Genomic DNA, 15,726 nt, shown 5'->3' with positions numbered 1-15,726 from the left:
TGTTCTGAGGGTATGACAGGGACACAACACCCAACAGTGAAGAACCCGCTCAGGGCTTCCCACCCCCGACTCATGCCTGGGCTCCCCTTGGAGCAAGTGATAATACTGATAACAATGACAATGACAACAATGGCCAACACCTACACAGCATCTACGTACACCACACACTATTCTTTTTTTTTTTTTTATAATTTTATTTATTTATTTATTCCCCCAAAGCCCCAGTAGACAGTTGTATGTCATAGCTGCACATCCTTCTAGTTGCTGTATGTGGGACACTGCCTCAGGATGGCCGGAGAAGCGGTGCGTTGGTGCGCACCCGGGATCTGAACCCAGGCCGCCAGCAGCGGAGTGCACGTACTTAACCGCTAAGCCACGGGCCCGGCCCAACCACACACTATTCTAAGTGCTGTGTGTATTTTAGTTCATTTAACTCCCACCACAACCATATGAGGTAGGTATTTATTATTTCTATCAGGTTTCCAGAGGAGAAACTTGAGGCCCAGATGGGCTTGGTGACTTGCCCAAGGTCACACAGCCAATAGGTAGTGGAGGTGGGATGTGAAGTCAGGCCATCTGGCTCTACAACCTGTGCTCTCTCCACCACACTGCACTCTCTATGTGCCAGACACGTGCACAGCACTCACGTGAGTTCCTTCATCTAACCATTACAATGGTCCACCAGGTGAGGGTTCCCCTCACCTCATCCGGGGCCCCAAACTGGTGATAGCCGAGCTGGGTTTTACTCCCGGGTTCACTGCTTCTAGAGCCCATGCTCTTGCCCCTGTGCTGGGCAGCTCGCGGGCTCTGCACTTTACACCATGGCCCAGGAGTCACTGGCTGCCCAGCTAAGGCCCCTGCCCTGCTCAGAAGGCCTGCAGGAGGGCAGGCAGCTGAGAAGGTTGGGGAGGAGCCTGGGGCAACAGCAGAGGGGCAGCAGGGGTGGCTGGAACCAACATCAAAGAAAAGGTAGAAATCTCCATGCCTCATATGAGATGAAGCAGAGTCAGCCCAAACCCAGGATGTCCAAACCACCAGGCCTTCCTGCTAGCCTTGCAGTCAGCCCAGCCGTCCTCGGTGGGAATGACAGAGCCCGTCTCCATAGTAAATACCAGAAGATAAACCAGCACAGACTGAGGCGAGAAGGCCAGGCTCCCGGATACACACCAGCCCTGAGGCTAAGCGTGGCCTTCAGGGCGCCATCTTCCCCAAGGACCAGAATGTTGAGGTCCCTCCAGGAGGGCATCCTGCCTGCCATGGCCAGGACTTGGCCTCTCACCAGCTGGCTGCCCCTCGCCAGGACAGAGGATGGGGTTTACATTACCATGTTGTAACCCATGGAGATAAGGCAGGCGCGGAAATCATCCGTGTCCATCGTGCCTGTCTTCTTCTGTGGGGGCAGTGGCACCGAGACACAAGGAAGGTCAGAGGCGAGAGGAGGAAGGGCCGGCCCGGGGCCAGGAAGACAAGGCACAGAGGGCGGAAGCGAGGACAAGGTGTATGGTTTGGGGTCAGGAAGGGAGAGGAACATAGGAGGAACAGATGCAAATACACATCCAGGGAAAACATCCACAGGAAGGAGGAAGACGGAGCAGGGAGATGCAAAAATCCATCCACAAGATGGAGAGCGGCGAGGAGAGAGGAAGGCGGGCACCGAGCAGGTTCCCATGAAAGACAACCAAGGGCAGAGGGCAGAGGGCAGAGTAGTGGGTGGAGGAGCCCAACATGGGCCAGGAGGGAACAGCAGGAAAGGACGAGCCCACGGCCCACAGGAAAGGGGAGACAGGGAGATCCAGACAGAGAGAGAAGAGAAAAAGGAGAAACACGTGTTATTTCTCGCCCCGGAGGCCACCCCTGAGCGTGCTCCATGCAGGAGGCGAGTACCTGGGGGTCGTTGCCAATATCATAGCCCAAGCTGATGAGGCAGGCTTTGAACTCCTCGGGACCCAGCGTGCCGGAGTGATCCTGGGGCCGCCGTGCGCCAGGCAGCGAGCCATGCGGTGCCAGGGAGGTGGAGGCCGTGAGGGGAGGGGGTGGGCCATGCCCCGGGTGGAGGGTGGCATGTGTGGGGACACACGGGGACAAAGGCATGCGGGTGGAGAGGGTGAGGGTGGAAGGGGCAGGGGAGGAGGGAAATAAAAGTGCACACGGTTAGACACATGGACGGACGAGGTCCCGAGGGTGCCCTCTCCCTGGCACACGCAGCCCTGCTCCGGGAAGCAGGCCAGAAGGAAGCACGGTGAGCCACAGGGGTGAGAAGCCCCCCATAAGTGCCCAGCACCCCTCTAGCCCCGATGCCCCCACCCCAGTTTCCACGATGGCTTCCCCGCCCAGGTGCCAGGGGGGCAGTGAGGCAGGCAGAGTGGTGGGCGGCGCTGAACCCCATGCTCCCACCCCTGTGGTCACCCCAAAGCCCCAGGGCACTGGGAGGGGAGCCCACGTAACCTGGCCTGTCCCAGAGCTGGGATGAGAACCCAGGACTGACAACTCTGACAGCCCCACGGGGTCCCAAAGGTGGCCCTGGGGGTAGGGGAGGGTAGGAAGGAGCCTCTGCTCCTCTGCCCTGAGGCAGAGACGAGGGACAGGCCCCACAGCCAGTAGCAACAGGCCTTCACTTGAGGCTATAGTGGGCTTGCTCCCAAGGGTTGACTCTTCATGGTAGGAGAGCAAGGGTCAGGGGTCAAGGGTCCTCTCTCCACCCACAATATGAGTGCTCTCTCCAGGAAAGCGGAGAAGCTCATGGGACCCAGGACTGGCTTTCCAAGGCCAGCTTCATGCGGTACAGGGAGTTAGGCAGGCTGATAGCCTCTTCCTCCTCCTCACCCCCTCCCCAGCCCAGGAACCGGGCCCAGCATGGCTGCCCACACCCTGGCAGTGCCCTCCAGGGCCCTTGGGCAGGGGCTGGGAGCTGCTCTAATAAGTAAGTGCAGGGGGTGGGGCTCTCACCCGATCAAAGTGGTTGAAGGAGGCCCGGAACTCATTCATCTGCTCCTGGCTGATGCCCTTGGCATCCCGAGTCAGGATCTGGTTCTCCACCTCGTTGATGGTCCTGGCAATGGTGGTGAGGAGCTGCTCCCAGCCCACGCGGATGTGCTGCAGGTGGGCGAGGGGCATGTCAGCAAAGGGGCCCCAGGCCTGGGCCCAAGCTGCTCCTGCCCACCCCTTCCCCCGACCATCAAAATGGCCAAAGCAATCAAACCCGGCATTCCTTCCAGATTCACAGTATCAGCAGAGGCAGGGGACCCAGGACAAGACACCAGGACAGAGACCCAGATGATGAGGCATGGCAGGGTGGTGGCCTCTGCCTGGGACACCAGAGACAAGAATTGCCAGTGTGGGTCAGGTCAGAAAGGAGGGTAAATTTGGTAGTGGGAAAGATTAAAGGACAAAAAATTGGGTAATTCTCTGAACATCCAACTCCATAACCACATGGGCATGCCTTCCTGGTCAAACCCCACAGTCATTTAGAACACAGATGCCTAAGGCAGCGTTTGGACACCAGCATCAATGACTGCCTGTTAAAAATTTACACTCCTGAGCCCCACCCAAGACTTAGTGAATCAAATTCTGGAGGGTGGCCTGGACATCCTATCTCAACAAGCTCAGTGGGAAATTCAGAAGGCACTGAGGACTGAAGACCAGAGCTCCAGGGCGGGGAAAAGTGGGTATGCCCCCACTCCCAGGCGAGTTGACCCTCCCCCTATGACCACTTTCTTTGGAAGATGGGTAACTTCCCCCTGCCCCAGCGCAGGAGCAGGGAGCAGAAGGGGACCCAAGGCTCCCTCCCCAGAGGAGCAAGGCCGGCGCTGCCCACCTCCATGGTGTAGTTGGTGTGCTTGTTGTCGAAGATGAGCGCCTCCTGGATGAGCTGGTGGTCGCCCTCCAGCTGGTCGATCTTGGGCTTGTAGTTGACGATGCTCTTCTCATACTGTCGCAGGTGGCTGAGCTGGTCCTCCAGGGTCCCGTGCATCTCGATGGAGATCCTCCCGATTTCCTGCTCACCCAGGAAGGAGGCCCTTGTGAGACCACCCACTCTGTGCCCCTAGGATGGGGACTGGGGCCCCCAGGTCACTGTTCAACCCCTCAGATGATTCTCAGTTCCCACCCCAGCACTAGGGAGCCCACAAGTGGTAATGAGTGAGCCCGGAGCAAGACACACTCAGCAGGGGTGTGCCTTGGTATGGAACAGCATCACAGAGGCGTATGACAAGCATAGGTATCGCCAGATGAAACACCTCCCGTCCCTTCGGTACCTCTCAGCCTCAGGAAGGGGATGCAAGGTCAGTTGCTAACCCAAATGTTCATTCTTCTGCTTGCTATTCAAACTCCCTTCCTGAGGCTGTTTCTGACCATTGGGAACCCTTGTTGTGCCCACTGAGCCAGATTCCTCAGCCTCAGCACACCTGGCTTACTCTCAGTGGCGGCGCTCCTGTTCTTCTGCTCCTAGGATGCCTGCCTTGGGCCCACCTCATTCCCACCCGTCTCCATGGGCCAGGCCTAATCCCCGTTTCTGTCTGTCCTTCATCCATGTAAATAAACCTCGATCGTGAAAGCACTCTCTGTGCTCAATTCAATCCAGCAAATACTTCTTGAGCACCTACTATGCACAATGTGTTAAGCAGGTGGGGGTGGAGTGCAGGGGAGACATAGATATGAACTCAACCCGGGCTCTCTCCTCATGGAGCTCAGAGGGACACCACGCTCTCACCCAAGTGGTGTCCCTTCCCTGCTCTACAGCACCCTGCTATCTGGCCCACTCAATTCTGCAGAAAATTCCACCCTTGCCCAAGGTTCAGTTCTCTCTCTGGGAAGATCATACTCTTTGACCAAGCCCATGGCTCAGGAGCAGTGGGAATGGAGGAAGGGAGATCTGGTCAGCCAGATAAGCTGAAAGGGTAAACCACGCCAGCACCCCAGCCTCTGATCCTGCTGTGGGACTTTCTTATGTGGCTCTTTAGCAGTGTCCCTATGTTGGTCTTTGCTCCCAAACTAGACATTGGGATCAACCCCCAGGCCTTCCCTGCACAGGCTCCACACCCCTCTGTAGGGCAGCAGAGCAGTCGTGGGCTCAGGACCCACAGTCCTCCACGGCTCCCGCCCAGGAGGAGACAAGGCAAGTCTGTCTGGCTGGGATAGTTCTGGGAATGCATGGAAGCCCCAGGTCTGTCCCCCATGACGGGACCCACCTCCATCTTGGTCTGGATCCAGGGCCCGATGACGTTGGCCTGGGCCCCGAACTGCTTGCGTAGCCTCTCATTGTGCTGCTGGCGGGCATGCTCCTCCGTCAGGGCCTGGTCCCTCCGAGGCACCAGCTGCCGCACCTGGGGTGAGAATAATGAAAGGACACTGGGGACAGGTCAGCCATCTGCCCCATATTTCAGATAAGGAAGTGGAGGACTCGTGAGGGGTAGAGGCCAGCCAGTAACAGAACAGAGTAAAGATGTTGACCAGTTCCAGAAATTCAGTCATTCATTAACTTGACCGATAATGAGTGCTTACTATGTGACAATGAAAAACATGAAATCAATGAAAATCAATCAATCAAAAAAGAGACAAAAATCCCTGCCCTTATGAAACTTACAGTGGCTCAGCCAATGCCCCACCCAGCCCTTGGACTCACGTGGTCCCATTTGCCGTTGATCTCCTGAGGCGTGATGGTGGTGTAGGGGTTGGTGCCCGCCATGTTGACGTGGTAGGTCTGGACAATCTTGGACACCTCATTGTGGATGCCCAGGATGGCCAGGCGCTCCTTGTCGGCATCGGGGAGGGTGGCTTTGAATTGCTCGTGGGCTGTGGTCAGTCCCTGGACAGAGATGAGGATGCAGGAGAAGCACAGTGACTGGGAGGGACTGGTGCCTCCCGTGAGCAAGATGAGCAAAGGGAGCTCTGCGGGTCCCAGGGCAGAGGTGGGTGGAAGGGCCACCAGAGGCCCGGTCCCACACCAGCTGGGAGACCCAGAGGCATCAACCAAGGATGCTCCTGGCTGAGAACCAGCATGGCAGGGCTGGCCAAGGGAAGGTGAAGGCAGAACCATCAAAGCAACAGCTTCATCCTCAGGGCTGGTGAAGTTGGCACCAACCCCCTGGGGTGTTTACCACCCCACAGTCAGGTCAGGGACAAGGGGTGTCCCAAGGTCTGCTCCCCAGGTGACCTCTCCCAACACAAGCTTCCTCAGTGCTTTACAAAACCTTTTCAATCTAACACCCTGTAACTGCATAAAAGAACGAGAAAGCTGTTTTTTGATATAAAACAAGCTCCAAGATAACTGTTAAATCAAAAATAAATGTTCAGAATATGGTATATGATAAAAGCTACTTTTTGTGAAAAAAAGGGTGTGGGGAAGAACATCTTAATAAATATATTTGCTTGCATAGGCAGCAACTGTGTGGTCATATTGCTTACCTCTAGGAAGGGGCCTGGGGGATGGAGGACAAGGGGAACTCACTGTATACCCTTCTTATCTTTCAGATTCTATACCATGTGCATATATTACCTAGTCAAAATAAATAAAAAGCAAAGCTTTCGAATCTATAAAATCCTTGGGAGGCTAGCCCTCCGTCCTCTCCCTACGGGGCAGTCTTGCAGGAGTGTGACTTGCAGAGTGGGAGCCGTGGCAGCCAGGGGCTGCAGCACACCTGGATCTCCTCGATGGTGTGCACGATGAAGGTGTCCTGCAGGTCCTCCATAGCCCCCTCCATCCAGTTGTTGAAGGGTGCGGCCCGCTTGGCATACTCCAGGTACAGCTGGTCAATGGTCTCCAGTAGTTTCTCTGTCCGCTGGGGGTGGGTGGGGAGGTGTTTAGCAGAGCCATATCCAGATTCCCACTCCTCACCCCAAGAGCCTCCTGGCCAGCCCCAAGGGGTCCAGGTCTGGAAGCAGCAGACTAACTCAGGCAGAAAGAACATGCTTTCTCTGGGGCACTGGTTCTTAATGTGGGGTGTATGGACCACCCCAGATTAGAGTCACCCAGCCTGGCCACCAGGGTCTGGTCTGTAGAATAGGAAAGTTCTCAAACAGCTGGGATTGGGCTAAGTGCACTAAATCGGGAGGATGAGCTATGGTCAGGGAGGAGGGGAAGCATCTCCACAGGGCAAAGCCCAAATCCAGTGTCAGCGTGCACCTTCCAGTCAGGCCAGGGCCTGGGGAGGTCGGGGAACCCAGGGGAGCCTTTTAGCCCAAGCGAAGGGAATCACGAAGCAGGAAGGGGCACAAATTGCTGCTGGAGGCAGGCCTCCATCTCCCTTGGGGCCCTCACCTCCAGAGCTTCCCTCCGCTTCTGGGTTAGGGCCCCCAGATTGTCCCACTGGTCACAGATCTTTTGGCACCGGGCATTGACACTGGGTGAGTCGTAATAGTCCAGCTCACTGGAAGGGAAGAGACAGGAAGAGTAGGTGACCCAGGTTACCTGTGTGGCCTGCCCTCCTTCCCCTGGGGCTGGGAGCACTAGTGGTGCTGGGAGGCCAGGTATGCTTGCTTCATCAAGACCTTCCAGGTGCCCCTCCTACCCCCAACTCTTTGGCTTTGAAGAGACTGCTCAAAGAAGACCAACAGAGGCCAGTTCTCCTCTCCAAGGGCCTCTGCCCCAACCTCAACTGGAGGCAATGCCAGTCTTGACGCCAATGCCCTATGGCAGGGAGACACTGAGGCCCAGCAAGAGCCTGGAGACAAGATTTGTCATCCTCTTGTCCATCTACGCGTTATAGGTAAGGACCGAAGGCTGTGACAAAGAGCCATGGGCTCATTCCCCATCTGGGAGAACGTTCTTAGTTTTCTGTGTTGACGACCTTGCCACCAAGGCACCCAGCTGTACCCACTCGCTTTTCACAGCCACACCCCCATTTTCCACAGCAGCCCCAGCCCATAGCTGGGCCGTGCCTACTTGAGCTCCTGCGCAATGGCAGCGATCTGCTCCACTCGGTCCTGGTGGGCGGCCAGGTCGCTCTCAAAGGCCTCGTGCTTCTTGAGCAGGGCCTTGATCTCCGAGAGGGTGGCTGTCTCATAATCCTTCTGCCGCAGCATGGCCTCTTTGCCTGGGTTCAGAAGGAGGGGGTACAAGGCTGAGCAGAAGCCAGGAGGCCCCATCTTCTTGGCCCCAACCATCCACCCCTCACAACCCTGGGAGCTCCACTTCCAGAGTACAGCCCAAGGAGATGTTCACCATGCAATGCTCAATTACCTGCAGCCTGAGAAAGCAGATGTGCAACCGGAACACCCACCACGGGGCGGGGTCAGGAAAGTCAGTACTTTTCATGGGGCATGTACAGGGCCGTTAGCAGTGGTTATGTACAGAGGCCATGCAGGACTGTGTGGGAATGCCAGGGCATAACATTAACTTTATAAACAGCAGGAAATAACGCTGTATGCCCTGTGGTATAACCAGGAAAAAACAAGCCAAGAACCTCATGCTCCATCTTGAGAGTTTCTCCAGTTACTGTTGCTAGCCCCCAGCAGCCCTGCAGGGACCGCCCCCCGTCACTCTCAGGTGGTCGCCACGTCCACCACTCTGCACATAAGCCACCAGTGGCCAGAGCCTTCTCTGACCATCAGGGGCACTGCCTTCTCTTTAGGGGCCAGGCAGCCTTGCATTTCTTGGATTTCTGTTTCTCGAGAGGAACATGAGATGAGAAACGACCTCCCGGAACTAATGTTAGATGAGGATGTTCACCAGCTGCCTTGTGAAGCGACTGGTACAGGACAAAGGCTCACCTGGCCTTCTCGCACGCCCATCCTTGCACGCGCACACTGTTGCACCCATCACGATGCTCAACCCCTCTCAATAAATGAAGGTTGGGCTGCGAGGCCAAGGGCTGTCCCCAATATGGCATTTCTTTCCTTCCCTCTACTCTTAAGTCAAAATAATAATATGTATAATATATAATAATAATAAATAATATGTATAAATACAAGTTTAGGAAAAAAAATTACAGATGAGCCTACTTATCTACTCCTTCTCAGTCTTTCCTTACATGAATGCTGTGTTAAAACCAAAGAGGATATATAAATTATGTTTCCTCCTTTGAAATATCCAGCAGCACATCATCAGAGTTTCTACTTTGGCTCCACAGTCTTCCTATGTGCCACTCCAATGGCTATGGAACATTCTGTCAAGTGGCTGAACTACCATTGGTGTAACCACTCGCCACCCTACTGTGTGGCATTCAGGCCCCTCGGCTTGCACTGTAGTAGATGATCTCCCTGCAAACATCTCCAAGCATGTGATTTCCTCCATGTTATGGTTAATTCTTTAGATGGTCTCAAGAAATGGAATTCTTGGGTTAGTGGGCAATAACATCGCGAGGTGTCAATACACGTAGCCAGATTGCTTTGCCCAGAGGCTGTGCTGGTGTCTACTGCCGGCATGCCAGCACTTCTCACGCCCTTGCTGGTGGCTGGTAAGCTGATAGAGCCAATCCTTCTCTGTACCTTTCCATGAGCTGTTCCTTGGCCCCAGAGAGAACACGACAGAAGCATGTGGGTGAACTGGTGCTATCTCCACCATCCCCTTCCACTCTGCCCCATCCACACCTGGATAAATAACCCCACACACAGTGGAAGGTGGGCAGCAACCTCAAATCATATCATTGTGTACAAAGCCCAGCATGTACACTTACAACAGGAGCTAAACCTAACCCCCTTGGCTGAGTCAACAGCACTCCTATCCCCTACCCAGCCAAGGAGCCACAGGGTGTGGCCATCCCCACTTGTCTCCAGCCTAAGGCCTGAGCAGCCCAGCAGAGCTGAGTAGGGGAGTCTGAGGGCACTTAGCTCCACCAGCCAGTGGGGTCTGCCCCAGGGGCTCCAGCTGACATGCCCTCAGGGCCCTAGGATTTGGGCAGTCCATGCCCCTCTCCAGCCCCAACCCAGGTTTTGAGGAAGACTATTCCAGGCATGATTCTCTCTCTTTGGAGTTAACCTTAGCAGCCAACAGACACTACACACAGCCCCATGTGCCTCCAGATCAGAGTAATGGAGACACACATGTGCTAAGGCAAGGGCTCTAGGCCACTGCAACTGAGGCCAGAAACAGGAAAAGGAAGGCAGTGAAGGAAAAATATCCAGGGATACCATTTATCGAGTGAGTTCCATGCTCTGGGCACTCAACTAAGCATAAAATGTACTTGTGATATTTAAGCCTACGACAACCCTGTGAGGAGGTATACTGAGGTGAATAGTACTGAGTTGAACAGTGCCCCCCTAAAAACTCATGTCAACCCAGAACCTCAGAATCTGACCTTATTTGGAAATAGGGTCTTTGCAGATGTAGTTAAGACTAAGTCATATTAGTTTAGGGTGGGCCCTAAATCCAATGACTGGTGTCTTTATTAGAAAAAGGAGAGGGAGATTCAGTCACAGAGACACAGAGAAGCAGCCATGTGGTGACAGAGGCAGAGACTGCAGTGATGCTGCTACGAGCCAAGGAACCCCAAGGATTGCCAGCAACCACCAGATGCTCGGAAGAAGCACGGGACGGCCTTCCCCCTCAGAGCCTCCAGAAGGAGGCAACCTTGCCGACACTTCATTTCAGGACTTCTACTCTCCTGAACTGTGAGAGAGCACGTTTCTGTTGTGTAAGCCACCCAGTTTGTGGTAACTTGTTACTGCAGCCCTAGGAAACTAACACAGGAGGACACACCATCATCTCCACGTTACAGACGAGGAAACGAGACCGGGAGGTTAAGCCACTGGTCCAAACTTACACTGCTTCTAGGTAGTAGTCAGGATTCAAACCCCAACCTGATTGACTCAGGGAAGAAGAAATCATTACAGCGACCAGAACAATCAACAATTAACAAGAACATAGCATTGTACTATGCCAGGAACTCTTCTTAGTGCTTCAAATGTATTAATTCACTTAATTCTCATAAACCTATGAGGCTGGAACTATCACAATCCCCACTTTACAGATGAGGAAACTGAGGCAACCCAAAGACTGATGAACTTGCCTAACGTCAAGGAACTAGTAAGAGACAAAAGGAAACTCGAAACTAATAAAAAGCAAGAGAAGAAAGGAGTTGCGGCTTGTGGCTGGGTTGGGAGAGCGTGAAAGCCAGGCCCTTGCAGATGAAGGAGGTCGGGCTGGCCTTACCGTCCGTCCAGGCCTCGTGGATGGAGGCCTTCTGCCGGAACTTCTCTGCCAGGTGGTCCAGCCGCTCCAGCCTCCGGATCTCGTTCAGCAGCCACTCCTCATAGCCCTTCTCCGCCTGCTCCAGGCAGCCCCAGGCGTTGTTGATGTCCTGCGGACGGGAGGCACAGGGTCAGCCCCACCTGGCCCGCGAGACCTCCACAGCTGCTCCATGCCTTCCAGGAGGAGCCTCCTCCCCATGTCGGCCATACCCACCCAGCCCCGACTGGTATTTCCCTGGGCTCCCAGGCACAGGCCTCTTGGGCAGGGAGTGGGGCTGAGTCCACAGGGGCCACTCAACTGTGGGGGTCTGGGGGGCAGCCCCATGGGAAAAGAGCGCAAGGTCCTCTGTGGCCCCAGGACTGGCTTCTGTCAGGATTTCTGAGCAATCACAGAGGTCACAGCGCCAGCCAGGGAAACAGAGCAATGAACTGAAAGAAGTAAGCAGCATCCCCACATTTTCTGGATCCGCTCATGGGCTCTGGCCTCCAGGAAGTAGCCTGGAGCCTTCAGGGACCCTGGCCTGGGTGAGCCGGCCAAAAGTCTGAGGATAGTGACAGATGCTGAGCACAAACCCATGGCCCTTCCAGCAGGGAGTCACTGACATGGCCACCCCCTACAGTTAGCACAAGGATACCCCCTGGGCAGTGACTGGGGCTGAACCTGGCCTGCGTGCTGCCCTTGTCCCCACCACGCACCCAGGGGCCAGGCTGCACCTGCCCAGAGGAGAAGGTACTTTTCCTAACTCGCACACAGCACCCTCCGGCTAGCAGCAGCTCTGGCCCCCAAAAGCTGCTGATTCAGCCCTGGAACCCGTAAAAGGACCACAATTTTCCAAACCACATACACTACGTCAAGGGCCTCTTTCCTCTCCTCCAGATTCCTGGGATCCTGCCTCCTTCCACCGCTGTTTGCACGTTCCTCCTGTTCCCTCCCATCCCTGCCTTGTAGGCCCACGTCCTCTCACCACTCTCATTTTATTTATTTTAGTTTTACTTATTTATTTTTTGTGTGTGAGAAGATCAGCCCTGTGCTAACATCTGCCAATCCTCCTCTTTTTTTTTTTGCTGAGAAAGACCAGCCCTGGGCTAACATCCGTGCCCATCTTCCTCCACTTTATATGGGACGCTGCCACAGCATGGCTTGCCAAGCAGTGAGTCAGTGCACGCCCGAGATCCGAACCTGCGAACCCCGGGCCGCCGCAGCAGAGCGTGCGCACTTAACCGCTTGCGCCACTGGGCCAGCCCCTCATCACTCTCATTTTAAAGGGCAAAAACTCCATCCTCGTGGATGTTAAAATTTTCTTTTGCATGTTTCTCTGGCTCACAAAATTTCTCCCCGGAGAGGGAAGAATAACAAAAAGTGACATAAATGAAGAGTATATAACAACACGGAAAGTTGGTCACGATATAAGGTTAGTTTTTTAAAAAGCAGCTTATTAGGGGCCGGCCCAGTGGCGTAGCAGTTAAGTTTGCGCGCTCAGCTTCAGCGGCCTGGGGTTCACAGGTTTGGATCCCAGGCATGGACCGATCAAGCCATGCTGTGGTGTCCCATATACAAAATAGAGGAAGATGGGCATGGATGTTAGCTCAGGGCTAATCTTCCTCAGCAAAAAGAGGAAGATTGGAAAGGATGTTAGCTCAGGGCCGATCTTCCTCACCAAAAAAAAAAAAAAAAATTTTAAGTAGCTTATTAAATAAAACATGCTTTAGGATTACCTTAAAATTATATTTTTATAGAAAGACTAAAAGAACCTTTTCCCAAAAAAATTCTTTATTTATTTTTTATTTTTTTGTGAGGAGGATCAGCCCTGAGCTAACATCCATGCTAATCCTCCTCTATTTTTGCTGAGGAAGACCGGCTCTGAGCTAACACCCATTGCCAATCCTCCTCCTTTTTTCCCTCAAAGCCCCAGTAGATAGTGGTATGTCATAGTTGCACATCCTTCTAGTTGCTGTATGTGGGACACGGCCTCAGCATGGCCAGAGAAGTGGTGCGTCCGTGCGCGCCCGGGATCCGAACCCAGGCCGCCAGTAGTGGAGCGCGCCCACTTAACTGCTAAGCCACGAGGCGGCCCCCAAAAAAATTCTTAAGTTGATACTGGGTAGTAAAATTATGAGTAATTTCTATTTCCTATATTTTGCTTATTTGTATCTTCAAAATATCCTACCACAAAAATCTGTTACTTGTTTAGAGTAATACATTTTTTTGTAAGTGCTTCAAGATTCTATGGAAGTAAAAATGATCGTTATCGCTATTGAATTATGCCCTGTTTGGTTCAATACGTCAACAGGCATTTTGTTTGCAAAGATGATTTTTTGAGGGGCGGAGGAAGTGGGTGGTGCTGGGGAGGTCTGGGGTGGATGTTCAGGGGTGGGAAAGGATCCCTGACCCAGTCTGGTCAGGAGAAAAGGGGCTCTCTCCACGGGGAGAGGGCCCCCACACTGCTGAGCGTGGGCTCCAGCCTGCATGGAATATCTGGAGGGAGAAATGATTTCCGGAGCAGTGCACGCAGGTGGAGGAAAACCCGGCCCCACCCTGTCCTGCCCACGATGCCGCATCCAGTCACGACCAGGAGCAGCTCAGGGATGGAGGCAGTCTTGGCGGGGGGCCCAGGCTCGCCCTGGCACTCACCGAGACCATCCTGCCCTCGGAGGGCATGAATGCGGGCCGGTTGCTGAGGCGCAGCTTGGTCTGCAGCGTGTTGAAGTTGATCTCCAGCTGGCACTTCTCCTGCACCTTGGGCGGCTTGTGCAGACGCCGGTAGTCCCGGAAGTCCTCCAGCTTCTGCTGCATGGCGTGCATGGTGTTCTCAGGTGCCCGGTTCTCCAGCCAGGGGATGGTGCGGCGGATCCACTCCAACAGCTGGCGGGGAGAAGTGAGGACGCTGGGAGGTGGGAGAAAGGGCCAGCTTCCCTCCCCTCCTGATGGTCCTTTCCAGACAGGGGCGCTGGGGAGGCGTCTCTCCTGACAGCACACTCTCCCCAACTACCATCCTAGGCCATTCCCAGGCCATGAGGCGTCTGAGAATCACCGACTTCACACAGCCTGGCCACTAGGTTATGTGAACTCACAGCCAGCATCACTGAACCTCCCTGCCCTGCCAGGGGAGGAACCACAGACGTGGTGGGAAGACGGCTCGACTAAGCAGGAGACCCGAGTCCTAGTTCTAGGTCTGCCTGGCTGGGCCTCAGTTTCCTCATCTATACCACGGAGGAGGTAACAGTTGTTCCCTGAGGTCCTTGCCACCCGACCTTCTAGAATTCTAGAATGTGGGTCCCTGATTCAAAGGGGAAGAGGCAGGCTTCTGGGTTACAGGCAAGGAACAGCCCAGATTGTTTTCCTTGAAGAGGTGATGATGGCGGTGGAGAAGATGGAGGAGTGGAAGTGACGATAGGAAATATATTGATCCCCTGCAAGGTACCAGGCACATCACCCAAATTAACTCATCCAAATAATCACAGGAATCCTCTGGGGTCAAGTGCTGTGATCCCCCAGGTTACAGAGGAGGTAACCAAGGCACTGTGGGGTTATGTAACGTGCCAAGGTGACCCGGCTGGAATGGCAGAGCGGGGATTAAACCCAGGCACGGAGGCTCCAGAACTTGGGTTCTTACTACGCTGGACAGCAGATCTGCCGAGAGGCAGGCTGAGCCGTTCAGAAGGCTGAATTCTTTTAAGGAAGAAGCAAGTGGAGCCTTAACCCAAATGCAGTCAGTGGCAGAACAGCAAACCCAGCACTGTCCCACCCTGTCCCCCAGGAGGTCCCAGGAACTAGGCCAGCCTGCACCAGCACTGATCTATCCTCAGACCACACCGTCACAGAACCAGACATACCCCTTTTCTAGTCTAAGTGAAGCTCACAGAACAATAGTCCATCAGGCTGGAAAGGGCTGTGGGATCCCTTGGCTCAACTCTCACTCGACAAGTGAAAAAACCAAGACCCAGGGAGGTGAAGGATTTCCCAGGCTCACTGTCGGTGATGGAAAAAGCCTGGAACTCAGCTCCCTGAAGCCCAGAGGCTGGCCCCGGACCCACCTCTCTGCTTCCTGGGAGAGCTGGAGTGGAGCCCAAGCTGCCCCGGGGTAACTGTGCTGGGACCAGGGACCACCCCCAGCCTGGACTGTGCCCCAGGAGCACTGGAGGCACAGGTTCTGGGGCTCCCTCTTCTCTCAGGGTGGGGTGGCAGGGTCTTGCTGGGGCTGGGCCAGGAGAACCCAGGAAGTACTCACATCGCTGGCCAGCTTCTCGTAGTCTTCCATGAGCTGCTCATTCTCCTGATTGACGGCCAACACCTTGCAGATGCGATTGGCTGCTGTCTCCGCCTGGCAACGAGACAGAGGGTCCCAGTCAGCCACCGGGCAGCATCTGGTACACACCTGCCATGACAAAGCCTCCTCCCACCCCTGCAGCTCCACGTGGGGGGAAGGCAGCCCCCAAGGCTCTGAATTCACAGCCTCCTCACCCCTCCTCCCCATCCCCTTTGCCAGCCCATCCTGGGTCCCATGGATCAGGGGAACCTGGAGAGAGGTCCTGGTGACTGAACTGGGCCCCTGGAGAGGGGCCTGAGTGTGAGGCCCAATGTGTATGTTGGAAAGAAAGAAA

At 54.7% G+C, this 15,726-nt stretch overlaps 1 protein-coding gene across 3 annotated transcripts in view; it reads right to left on the bottom strand.

Moving 5' to 3' along the window:
* Positions 1-15,726, bottom strand: part of ACTN1 (actinin alpha 1) — a 98,339-nt gene that overhangs the window by 4,648 nt on the left and 77,965 nt on the right. The window contains exons 9-20 of one of the 3 annotated variants that reach the window (XM_004426276.3): positions 15,354-15,446; positions 13,757-13,987; positions 11,087-11,234; positions 7,880-8,030; positions 7,256-7,364; positions 6,636-6,776; positions 5,621-5,803; positions 5,187-5,321; positions 3,815-3,994; positions 2,947-3,093; positions 1,885-1,965; positions 1,325-1,390 (exon numbers count right to left, since the gene is read on the bottom strand). In XM_004426276.3, the coding sequence (XP_004426333.1) occupies positions 1,325-1,390; positions 1,885-1,965; positions 2,947-3,093; positions 3,815-3,994; positions 5,187-5,321; positions 5,621-5,803; positions 6,636-6,776; positions 7,256-7,364; positions 7,880-8,030; positions 11,087-11,234; positions 13,757-13,987; positions 15,354-15,446 (1,665 nt within the window). The remainder of the gene's footprint in view (positions 1-1,324; positions 1,391-1,884; positions 1,966-2,946; positions 3,094-3,814; positions 3,995-5,186; positions 5,322-5,620; positions 5,804-6,635; positions 6,777-7,255; positions 7,365-7,879; positions 8,031-11,086; positions 11,235-13,756; positions 13,988-15,353; positions 15,447-15,726) is intronic. The other 2 variants (XM_004426278.3, XM_004426277.3) reach the window with 2 other exon arrangements.

This window comes from Ceratotherium simum, chromosome 24 (assembly GCF_057802395.1).
Source record: "Ceratotherium simum simum isolate JZ-2026a chromosome 24, ASM5780239v1, whole genome shotgun sequence".
NCBI lineage: Eukaryota > Metazoa > Chordata > Mammalia > Perissodactyla > Rhinocerotidae > Ceratotherium > Ceratotherium simum.
The sequence above is the reverse complement of the archived record's forward strand: the minus strand, read 5'-3'. Positions and strand labels throughout refer to the sequence as shown.